Below are 12,262 nucleotides of genomic sequence, written 5' to 3' on the forward strand. Positions count from 1 at the left end.
ACTGAGCCCTTGGCCTCCAGCCCCATCTTTGAGCTACACCCCCAGCATCTTTGGCTGTTTTTCTGGTTGGTTGGTTGTTGGTTGGTTTTGGTTTTTCGAGACAGGGTTTCTCTGTATAGTCTTGGCTGTCCTGGACTCGCTTTGTAGACCAGGCTGGCCTTGAACTCACAGCAATCCACCTGCCTGCCCGCCAGAAGAAGGCACCAGATCTCATTATAGATGGCTGTGAGCCACCATGTAGTTGCTGGGAATTGAACTCAGGACCTTTGGAAGAGCAGCCAGTGCTCCTAACCTCTGAGCCATCTGTCCATGGCTGTTTTTATGTCCACATTTATAGCTACAGTTTGTGTCACACAGTAGGCATTGTTCTCAGTAAATCTGTCCTCCTGAAGGGCTCGAGATTGTATAATTATAAACCTTCTGATCCTTCCTCACTCTGGCCCAAGTGCTATCTCCTTCACACTTGTCTTTCCAGAAGGATCCACAAACAATGCGGACAACAGCTGCAACTAATGTGATTTCCTCCCAACACAGTTTCTGGTGTTGAATAAATTAAAGGGTGCAGCTGTCTGGTGGCCTGGAAGGACCCAGAAATCACATCAGTAAAAGGGTACTTAACGATGTGGGAAATCAGTCAGTGGAAGGAGAAAACAGGACACATAAGACCACGTACTAGGAAGGATCACAGTTTCTTAAATGTCTGTGACTGCATACAAGAGAAGAAGAAAGGGAAGGAAGTACCACGTATTCACGAGTTTCTCTGAGCAGGCCGGTGGTGGCGCACACCTTTAATCCCAGCACTTGGGAGGCAGAGTCAGGCGGATCTTTGTGAGTTCAAAGCCAGCCTACAAAGCGAGTGCAGGACAGCCAAGGCTACACAGAGAAACCCTGTCTCAAAAAATCAACAACAACAAAAGACAAGGTCTTTTTATGCAGCTTGACTGGCTTGACAATATAGAGCCCAGGCTAGCCTCAAATTCACAGCCTCCACAATTGTGGAGAGTTACAGGCATTCACCACAACAGCCAGCTTCAAGTATTAGCAAGCATTTGGAAATACCTTGAACTCCTCTGCTCTGTCAAACTGTATTTTTGAAGGTTTGGCCCGCATCTCCCAATCATTACCCATCTTTCTACTCTGAGCTTCTCTGAGATGGACCGTTTTGTCTTTACATATGTCAGATGCTGGGTTCTCGAAATGTATGCATCTCCTCTGTCCTCCTCTCTGACTGTTCATGCTTTTTGCAACGATCAGGCATTGCTTTGCTCATAAGCCAAAGGTCACCAACAAAACCATCAAGAGAGTTAAGATGGAATTGGATAAATCAGGTACAATGGTGTGTGTCTTTAATCCCAACACTCAGGAGGCAGGGGCAGGCAGATCTCTGAGTTCAAGGCCAGCCTGGCCTACAGATCGAGTTCTAGGACAGCCAGGGCTACTCAGAGACCCTGTCTCAAAACAAAACAAAGATGGTGTGGGGGTTTGAATAGGTATGCATCCAAGATGGACTCGGATCACCTTCCGAGACCTACTGTTCTGGCTTGGTGCTAGTGGCTCTGTGTACCAAACGCTGTACCCTTCACTCTCCACAGGTAGGGAGGACAGCTGTGAGGGCACCCTCCGAGCTGTGGACCCCCCTGTGAAGCACCATAGTTACGGGCGCCATGAGGGTGCCTGGATGAAGGATCCTGCAGCTCTTGATGACCGGATCTACGTCACCAACTACTACTATGGAAACAGCCTGGTGGAGTTTCGAAACCTGGAAAACTTCAAACAAGGTTGGGGAAGCTGGGAGGGAGGAGGGGATAGGGGGTGGGTGGCCCGGGGAGGGTCTCCCATGAGACTCAACCTTCCTGTGCCTGTGCCTGTGGTTTTCAGTGTCCACCCTGCCCATTCCAGGGATCCACCTGCCTCAGGGAAGGGTATCTAGGGGCTCAGAGAACCCTGTTACTCACTGCTGGGAACTGAATACAGGGCCACAGGAGGTAGATGGGGGCCTGCCTCGTGAGTGTGACTTGCTGTCAAGAAGAATAGTGAGCTCCCACTTGCTGAGTGTTCTGTGCCAATAGCCTGTATGTCTGTCTTAGGGTATCTATAGCTGCAATGAAACACCATGCCAGAGAAACTTAGGGAGGAAAGGGCTTACGCTTTCTTTCTTTTTCTTTCTTTCTTTCTTTCTTTCTTTCTTTCTTTCTTTTTACAGATTTATTTTTTTATTGTTTATATAGTATTCTGCTTGCATGTGATCCAGCAGGCACACATACTCTCTTCTCATTATAGATAAGATCTATCAGACCTCATTATAGATGGTTGTGAGCCACCATGTGGTTGCTGGGAATTGAACTCAGGACCTTTGGAAGACCAGCCAGTGCTCTTAACCTCTGAGCCATCTCTCCAGCTCCTCAATTTCATATATTGAGCTGGGCAGTGGTGGCGCACGCCTTTAATCCCAGCACTCGGGAGGCAGAGGCAGGTGGATCGCTGTGAGTTGGAGGCCAGCCTGGTCTACAAAGTGAGTCCAGGAGAGGCAAGGCTAATACAGAGAGACCCTGTCTCAAAAAAACAACAAAACAAAACCAAACACTCTCATATTCTGATCATCACTGAAAGAGTCAGGACAGGAACTCAAGCTGGGCAGGGACCTGGAGGCAGGAACTGATGCAGAGGCCGAGGAAGAGTGCTGCTTACTAGCTTGTTTTCCATGGTTTGTTTAGCCTGCCTTTGTCTTTGTCTTTGTCTTTGTCTTTGTCTGTCTGTCTGTCTGTCTGTCTGTCTGTCTGTCTGTCTGTCTCTCTCTCTCTCTCTCTCTCTCTCTCTCTCTCTTTTTCTCTCTCTCCCCCTCTCTGCTTTTGTTTGAGACAGGGCTTCTCTGTGTAGCCCTGTCTGTCCTGGAACTCATTCAGCAAACTAAGCTGCCCTCAAACTAAGAGATCTGCCACTGCCTCAGCTTCCTGAGTGCCAGGATTAAAGGCGTGCACCACTCCCCCTGGCCCAGCCAGCCTCCTTATGCTGCAGCCCTGGCTACCTGGCTAGGCCTGGTACCCACCCATAGTGGGCTGGGCACTCCCACATCCATCATCAAGCAAAACAATCTCTCACAGGCTGGGCAGTTCCTCTAGGATGTGTCAGACTAACCAGCACAAGGTACCCTGATATGACCCCCCCTTCTCATATGCAGGCCGGTGGAGTAATATGTACAAGCTACCCTACAACTGGATAGGCACAGGCCATGTTGTGTACCAGGGCGCCTTCTACTACAACCGTGCCTTCACCAAGAATATCATCAAATACGACCTACGCCAGCGCTTTGTGGCCTCCTGGGCCCTGCTGCCTGATGTGGTCTATGAGGACACCACACCCTGGAAATGGCGTGGCCACTCGGACATCGATTTTGCTGTGGACGAGAGCGGCCTGTGGGTCATCTACCCAGCCGTGGATGAGCAAGAAACCCAGCATGAGGTGATTGTGCTGAGCCGCCTGGACCCTGGAGACCTCTCTGTGCACCGGGAGACCACGTGGAAAACACGGCTGAGAAGGAACTCCTATGGGAACTGCTTCCTGGTGTGCGGCATCCTGTACACTGTGGACACTTACAACCAGCAGGAAGGCCAGGTGGCCTATGCCTTCGACACCCACACAGGCACTGATGCTCACCCACAGTTACCCTTCCTCAATGAGTATTCCTATACCACTCAGGTTGACTACAACCCCAAGGAGCGGGTCCTCTATGCCTGGGACAACGGCCACCAGCTCACCTATACCCTCCACTTTGTGGTCTGAGTGGGGACCTTTGTTCACAAGGGAGGGCAGCAGAGGAGGATGAGCTGTCCCTAGAAACTCCTGCATCTGATCTAAGTATCAGTAGCCAGTGTGTCCCAGGCTAGGTATTGGCTTTGGTGGCAGCAAGGACAGCACTTTCTCAGCACCCAGTAGGTGATACTTGCTTCCATTGCAGAATGCTGTGCTGGGGACTTTTCCTGTGTCTACCCTTTGGACTCTTTGTACTGCTTCCTTTGGAGGCAGAGGTCCTTAATTCCATTAAGCAGATGAGGTGACTGAAGCCCAAAGGAGCAACATCCCAGCTGGAGCAGGTCAGGCTATGTTCTCACAATAGCCACATTTCACAGATGAGATGACCTCACCAAGCTCTTCCCATCCTCAGACCCCTTCCCAGGGCTCTGCAAAGCCTGAGGTCTTTGTGACCCACGCACTGGTGTTTGGCAGCTCCAGGCCTTTCTTCTGCCTGAATACTGGTAACCTTGATCTTAGAGCCTCCTGATCTATGGTCAGCCCCTGTGCTCCCATGCTCTTCTGTCTGTCCACATTCCAGAAGTTCACCATCACAGTCACTAGCAGTAACCACACCCTGAAGCAAACACTGGCTGGGCCAATGGCCCTCCCTCTGGAGCTGCTTCTTGTCGCCCAGTCCCTTGGACATTTCTCAACAGCTGAGAAGGTGTAGGCAGCTCAGCTCTGGCAGGGTAGGGTGCTGGCCTAAGCTCCTCCCACCTCAACTCCTGTACCAGAAGCCCTTGTCTTGGCCACCCACTAGGCCTTGACTCCTTCCTTAGCCCTTCCCAAAGCCTTGGGAGCTGAGGTCCTTTCTGTGCCCCTAAAGCCAGTCTGTTCATACACTCAGGGATTCCTAAGAGTCTTTGTCCCTGGAGAGGGTGGCCCCAAGTTTGAACAAGAACCCTCTCTCCCTTGTTGATCCCAATCTGGTCATTTGGCTGGGCGTGGTGGCACACGCCTTTAATCCGGATCTCTGTGAGTTCGAGGCCAGCCTGGTCTACAAAGGAAGTCCAGGACAGCCAATGCTACACAGAGAAACCCTGTCTCGAAAAACAGACAAACAAACAAAAACCAAAACCAATCTGGACATTTGGGTGATGTTGAATCCTAGGATGCTGAGGCAGGACAGAGGGCTTCAGTGGAAACTTTAGGCCTTCTCAGTTTGCAGGACAAAGCCAGGATGTAGAAGCAGGGAAGGGTAGACTGGGGTCTTGGTGCCAGCATTTACTTTGACATAGGACTCGGGACTGTGGACACATAAGTGGACATGTCTAAGCTACCCTAAAGTGGGATTAGCAGCTTCCCTGGTGCTGCTTGTGGCTGCAACGCCTCCAGACCTAGACAGGCCTGAGAACAAGACCTTCCAAGGCAGCTTTTTAAAGCTGGAGAGAAGTTCTTTTGCCCATCTCCTTGTTTTTGCCAAATAAAATATAGGTCCCAGCAGTTCTACGGTATGGGGTGGGGTCATACGGGGCGGGGGGGGGGGGGGCATAGCTGATCTCCTTTGGAAAAGCCCTATACCAAGACAGCTTTGCTAAGGCAACAGACCTCCAGCACCTTTGAAGGTGTCTGCCATTGACCCCTACCTAGACCCTTGGCCCTTCCTTGTACCCTGGGCCCACTCCTAAGATATCTGCAGTGGAAGACCAGTTGCCCTGTTATGAAATCCCTCTGTGCAGCGTTGGATAGGGAGAGTTGGGTTCTGTGCAAACTTCATTTCTCCCGGACATTGTCGGGTGATGTTTTGCTTAAGGAACAACTTACTCCCAAAATAAAGAGGGACAGTGACACCCAGCCCAGCCGGGTCTGACTCACAGCGGTAGCCACATCCAGCTTCCCCCACCCAGCTGACCACCACTGGCTCCTCTTCTAGCCTCCTTCACAAAACTTAGAGGCCCGGGCCTCTCCCTGGGCCCTGGGTGTGGGTCTTTCCAAGGCTTTGTTGTTGTGTGATGTCATAGCCCAACCATGTGAGAGGTGCTTGGGCAACTCTGCAGCAGCCCAAGAAAAGGGAACATTAGAACATGTTGGTTTTGGAAAGTAAACATGTGGCATAGTTTCCTGGGGTGGGACACAGGGCCTGCTGTAGTCCCCAATCATTTCCTGGGTCCCCTCTGTTTTCAGTCCTTTGTGTGTTGTATGGTAAACATGGTTCATTTCCTCATTTATAGATGGGCACACTGTTTCCCAAGTAAGTCACTTGTCACATATGTCAGTAATGGAAAGGCCAGGTTTCCAAATCAGGTAACCTGTCACTGTTATCTGAGAACCGTCAGGGTGCTGGACATGCTAGGTGAGGACAATGCCATGAGGAATTTACCGAAGATCACACAGCGATATTGTCTGCTAGCTAAGGCTAGGGGTTCAAGGCTGCTCAGAGTAAGAGCTTTGCCATCTTCACGCCATGCTGGTAGCAAGCCCCAGAAGCGCTGGTAGTTGCAGTTTTTTCAAGACAGCTAGAGGAAGAGTGCCCTCCCCCCAAAAGGCCAGCTTCTATAGGGCTTTTACTGCCAAGGCAAGGAGGGTGGACACATCCAGCCTTGTCTAGAACAAAACTGTATAAACCAACAGCCAAGGAAATTCTGACATGGTTCCTAATTGGATTTTGTCTTGTTGGTGATGAAAAGCAAGGAAGGGTTTTTGTTAAGGAGCCTGGATCTGCCAATTGGTGGGCTCTAAAGGAAACCTGGCTCCCGCTACCACACACACAAATGCTCACAGACACCTCCACACACTTACACACCACATACATAGCACTCTTGCATACACACACATATATTCACACGTAGGTTTATGTACCGCATATACACAAGTGTGCAGTCACACATCCGTTGGGTTGTATTATGTCGGGCAACAGGTACTTCATAGGAGGAGGGGCCTGGGCTGTACAGAACTGCCCACTGACCTTTTCATAAGCACAAAACATCTTGTGTCTCCGAACAACTCTATAGGCAAAGGGGCTTCGGCTTCCATCATTGGTTCCTCTCCAGAGACTGCCAGGCCTTGAGTGGGTGTAGGGGTGCTAGGTACGTATGGCAAGGGCTCCATCCATCCCAGCCTTTCCAGCTTCTCAGTCCTTGAACCCAATCTGCTCTCTTGGGGCAGTGCAAAAGATGGGGACAACTGGGGGCTCCTGTCGGTCTTGTTCTCCCCACCGCATCAGAGACCTCTGTGGTGCAGTGCATGTCTCGGTGTGTCTGTCAGAGTCCTGGGTACAAGGGAATTGGGAGTGGGTTAGTCTCCAGCCTGCCTCTTCCATGCAGCCCTTCCCTTTCAGGCTGGGCAGGGCTGTTAACTCACCCACAGAGCACAGACGGCTTCAGGAGAACTCCTAGCACCTCCCAGAATCAGAAGTCACCTTGAGCTGGGCGCGATGGCGCCCGCCTGTAATCCCAGCATTCAGAAGGCAGAGGCAAGCGGATCACCGTGAGTTCAAGGTCAGCCTGGTCTACAAAGTGAGTTCAGGACAGCCAAGGCTACACAGAGAAACCCTGTCTCAAAAAACCAAACCAAACCAAAAAACAAAAGTCACCTTGACCTGCAGTCTCACTAGTCCATCCTGGAACCCCCAACATTGCCAGGCAGTATTTTCTCTCATTATAGGTTATGAACCTCAAGTTCACAGAAGCTAAGCAATCTGCTCAGGGTCAGGTATCTAGCATGTAGAGGTGAGATCTGAATTAGATCGCTTTAAACCAAAGCCCGCAGTTGTTGTAAGTAGTCATGTTTTTTTTTCCCTTAGTTTGAGCCAATAAGAAGCTCAAAGACAAGTTTGAGATCATTTTAAACACTTGTATGGAGTTTAGCCAGCTTCATTGTAGCTTTTTGCATGTACCTTTTACCCTAATTTAGTTTTATTCTACTGTATTTTATATATTTTTGTAAGGTGCCACAAGACCTTTTTGCAACAGAGTGGCATATACATACATAAAGCCCAAAACTACAGCTGCATGCGGTGGTGCATGCCTTTGATCCCTGCACTTGGGAGGCAAAGGCAGGCAGATTTCTGAGTTTGAGGCAAGTTCCAAGACAGCCAGAGCTATACAGAGAAACCCTATCTCAATAATAATAATAATAATAAATGACTGAAAGCTTGGCTTTAAAATCTTAAGGTCTGTGGACTAGAGTTGGGGTAGAGTACTTACTGAACTTATGTGAGGGTCTGGGTTTGATTCCCAGCATCAAATAAAAATAAACAAATAAGTATGTCTAAGTCTGTGTCCTTATCATAGTGTATATATTTAATAAGTTGTTGGGGTTTTTTTTGTTGTTGTTGTTGTTTTGGGGGTTTTTTTGGTTTGTTTGTTTTGGGTTTTTGGGTTTTTGAGACAGGGTTTCTCTATGTTATCTTGGCTGTCCTGGACAGGCTGGCCTCGAACTCATAGCGATCTGCCTGGCGCTGCCTCCTGAGTGCTGGGATTAAAGGTGTGCGCCACCACCACCTTGCTGTTTGGTTTTTCTTTTTTGTTGTTGTTGTTGTTTTGGTTTTTCGAGATAGGGTCTCTCTGTGTAGCCTCGACCTGGACTCTCTTTGTAAACCAGGCTGGCCTCGAACTCACAGTGATCCACCTGCCTCTGCCTCCCAAGTGCTGAATTTAAAGGCGTGCTGTTTGGTTTTTCAAGACAGGGTTTTTCTGTTTATTCTTTGTTGTCCTGGGTCTCCCTTTACAGACCAGGCTGGTCTCAAACTTTGTATGACTCAAAGGATGGCTTGAATTCCTGATTCTCCTGCCTTTGTTTCTTGAGTGGATTGTAGACATGAGCCACTGTGTCTCTCTGTATATTTGTCCTAGTTAGGCTTATGTTGGTGGGATAAAAACATGATCAAACACAGCTTGTAGAGGAGAGAGTGTATCTCTCTTACATGTCTGGGTAACAGTTTATCACTGAGGAAAGTCAGGGAAAGACTCAAAGAATCTGGAAGCAGGAATGGTGGCTCCACCACAGCCCAGCTTGTACCTAGGTTTTATGTGGGTTCTGAGATTCGAACTCCTATCTGCAGGCTTGTGTGGCCAGTGGTATTTCACACTGAGCCTTCTTTCCAATCCTTTGATTCTCTATTTCTTACAAATGCTTCCATTCCTTCTATGGAAATCCTTCTATTTCCCAAATAAGCTTTTGTAAGCTGTTAGCCAAGCAAAACAATTGTTTTTAATTTTAAGGAGAAAACTTAATTTTATAGTAGTAAAGAGAAAGCTGGTATCAATAATCACGACTAGACAGTGGCTGAAGCCACTTGAATTCAGGCATCGCTGGGCCTTTCCAGGTTGTGGCCTCTGGGCAGACAGACCAGCCTCCTGCCCTGTGCTTAAAAGGAAGGTAAAGAGTGGGGTTCTGCAGGGGTCCTGCTCAAACTAAGGCACCAGCCAAGGACAATACAGGCGGTAAACCTTAAGCCCCTACCCAGATCTAGCCAATGGACAGAACACTCTCCACAGTAGAGTGGAGAGTGGGGTCTGACTTTCTCACATACTCTGGTGCCTCACCTTTGACCATGTCCCCTGGAGGGGGAGACCTGGTGGCACTCAGAGGAAGGACAGCAGGTTACCAAGAAGAGACTTGATACCCTATGAGCATATACAGGGGGAGGTAATCCCCCTCAGGAACAGTCGTAGGGGAGGGGAATAAGGGGAAAATGGGAGGGAGGGAAGAATGGGAGGATACAGGGGATGGGATAACCATTGAGATGTAACAAGAATAAATTAATAAAATAAAATAAAAATAAAAGAGTGGGGCTCTGAGTGATGGGGCACTTGGTTACCACTCCCTAGGTCCTGAGCTCCACCCCTAGCACTGCAAAGAAAAACAAAACAAAGAGACTCTGAGAAGATTCAGCCAGTAAAAGTGCTTTGAAGTATTGAGTTCAGTTCCAGGATCCTGGCCCTAATTGTCCTTCCTATGGTGGCTTGGATACATACCGTCACGGAGTACCTGATGGATTAGTTACCTCCCACAGACACAGACAGCCCACTTTCTATAAACATTCACATGTTTTTGTTCTATGTGCATGGGTATTTTCCCTGCATGTACGTATGTGCACCATATACATGCCTGGTGCCCTTGGAGGATAAAAGTGGGCAACAGATTTCCCTGGAACCAGAGTTACAGTTGTAAGCCGACATGTGGTGGTTAGGAATTGAACCTGGGTCCTCTGGAAGAGTTGCCAGTGCTCTGAACCACTAAGCCATCTTTCCAGCTCCTACACACACACGTATCCTTGGATATGTTCAGCTAGGCATTACTTTATTTCTTTCTGCAGCTGTAGAACCCTTGCCACATCAGGAAGCTAGGGTCTGTTCCTGAAGTTCAGGGGTTTCTGGGGCTACACCTCAACATACATAGGGCTGACTTATGGTCCTGATCTATGGCCCAGAGTCCAGGCTTTGGGTAACCTGGACTACAGGCCCTCAGGCCTGTTACTATCCTCACTGCCCCTTCTTCTGAGGCCCAAGATCCTGCCCAGCAAGGCCTTTCCATCAACTCACACCTACATTTACTGTGGAGGTTTGGATAAGAATGGCCTTATATTTGGACTGGAAAGATGGCTCGGAGGTTAAGAGCTACGTGACTCTGGTCAGGAGTTAGGAGATCTTCAAACTGGTAGCTAAGCAACCTTATCTTCCTTGGGCCAGGTGTCCTGGCCATCTCTGACTGGTTGCCCAAGGGCTATGGCTTTTCCAGGAATTTGTTTACAGAACTCTGAAAGACAGAAACTCTGACCTAGTCACAAGATGGAGTTACATTTGTGCAATTACCTGAGTCCTTCCCAGCTTGGCTGCAGGAAGATCTTGAAAGGAACTGAAGTGGGTGGGCAGGTGTTGGGATGGAGAGGATGGGGTGGGGCAAACATATTTAGCAGAGATCGGAAATCTCCACCCCTGGCAAGTCCTGACTCCGTCCTAGGAAGAAACCAAACCAAAGGGTTGATGAGAATCCAGCCACCAAGGAGGAGGAAGTGCTGGGCCAGAATACTGCGGAAACAAAGACAAAAACCTCTTCCCCAACATAACATATAGTCTGGTTTCCATTCTGGGGATAACACATCTTTAAAGTATATAGGCTGATTAGCCAGGTGTGGTAGCACACATCTTTAATCCCAGCACTGGGGAGGAGAGAGAGGCAGATCTTCATGAGTTTGAGGACAGCCTGATCTACAAAGGGAATTCAGGACAGATAAAGCCTGTCTCAAAAACAAAGCAAAACAAATGAACAACACACACACACACACAAATATATGTATACACACACACACACACACACATACATACATATGCAGGCTGATTTAATTCAACAGGTTTTTTTGGTTTTTTGAGACAGGGTTGTTTTTTTTTTTTTTAATGTACAACCTGAACAGTCTATGACTGTTCTTGATAATACCTTTATCATATCCTGATAAATTCATGGACATATTAACCACACATAACTTTAATTTTCTTATTTGTCCTTCTGGCCCTATACATTGGACCCATTTTGCACTTTGTTTTTATCTGAGATAAAGTTCCAGTCCCTAGCCGGGCGTGGTGGCTCATGCCTTTAATCCCAGCACTCGGGAGGCAGAGGCAGGTGGATCGGCCTGAGTTCGAGGCCAGCCTGGTCTATAAAGGGAGCCCAGGATAGCCAAAGCTACACAGAGAAACCCTGTCTAAAAAAAAAAAAAAAAAAAAAGTTCCAGTCCCTACAAGCTGAATATTTACCTCCTGAAGAGGCCAATCTGGATACCAAGAATTTGCTGAAATTATTGTTACATCCTTTCCCACGTCCACTAAACGTTCAATTTCAATCCCATTTATTTGTATTTTCAGTTTAGATCTCTGATTATTTATAGCATTTTGCCAAAATACTTGTTTTCTGGTCTCTTCTGAATTTTTGTTTTTATCTACTGAAGCTATCCTGCCCTTGATTACATCCAGAGCAGGGTTGTTTTTAACAACAGGCGTTAGATCTTTTAATTGTTCCGTGCATGAGTTTCTGATGCTGACAGGGAATGATTGAACTGAATTTGATATGGAGGACTGTGGGAGGCCCTCTAGGGCATTTGCTCATGTCAAAAGGTTACCCTGCCTATCCCTTGTTGATCTCCAGTCATTGGTCCAGTGCTGGCATTTGCCACGCCTTCTGCAAACCCCAGTAGACTGACCCAGGCCTTCTTTTTAAATTACTTGTAGAAAAAACCGTTGCCTTTGTAAATCAGCATATTCACCTACTAAGTGATCTTGGAAAATATCAATACCTCTGGCCTGATTTCATTGTTCTATGGCCCTAGCTATCTCTTTCTGCCATGATTGCCGTTGTAACTAAGGACCAGGTTCCAATATTGCTATTGCCGAATCTTTCTAGTCTTGGGGGATAATTCTGTTCTTGAGTTGCCCATAAGTTTAATATCTGCTTCATATAGGATGAATGCATATCATAGGAAGCAATCACTTCCTTTATTTTGTTTTTGTTTTTTTGTTTGAGGATTTCTCTGTGT

At 47.9% G+C, this 12,262-nt stretch overlaps 1 protein-coding gene across 1 annotated transcript in view; it reads left to right on the forward strand.

The window, feature by feature from the left end:
• OLFML2A (olfactomedin like 2A) overlaps positions 1 to 7,998 on the forward strand; it is a 32,980-nt gene extending 24,982 nt beyond the window's left edge. Inside the window, exons 7-8 of the mRNA XM_084797958.1 lie at positions 1,593 to 1,778; positions 3,179 to 7,998. Of these exons, the coding sequence (XP_084654084.1) occupies positions 1,593 to 1,778; positions 3,179 to 3,780 (788 nt within the window). The 3' untranslated portion in view covers positions 3,781 to 7,998. The remainder of the gene's footprint in view (positions 1 to 1,592; positions 1,779 to 3,178) is intronic.
• The last annotated feature ends 4,264 nt before the right edge of the window (positions 7,999 to 12,262 follow it).

This window comes from Acomys minous (genome assembly GCF_964271855.1).
Source record: "Acomys minous genome assembly, chromosome: 10".
NCBI classification, from domain to species: domain Eukaryota; kingdom Metazoa; phylum Chordata; class Mammalia; order Rodentia; family Muridae; genus Acomys; species Acomys minous.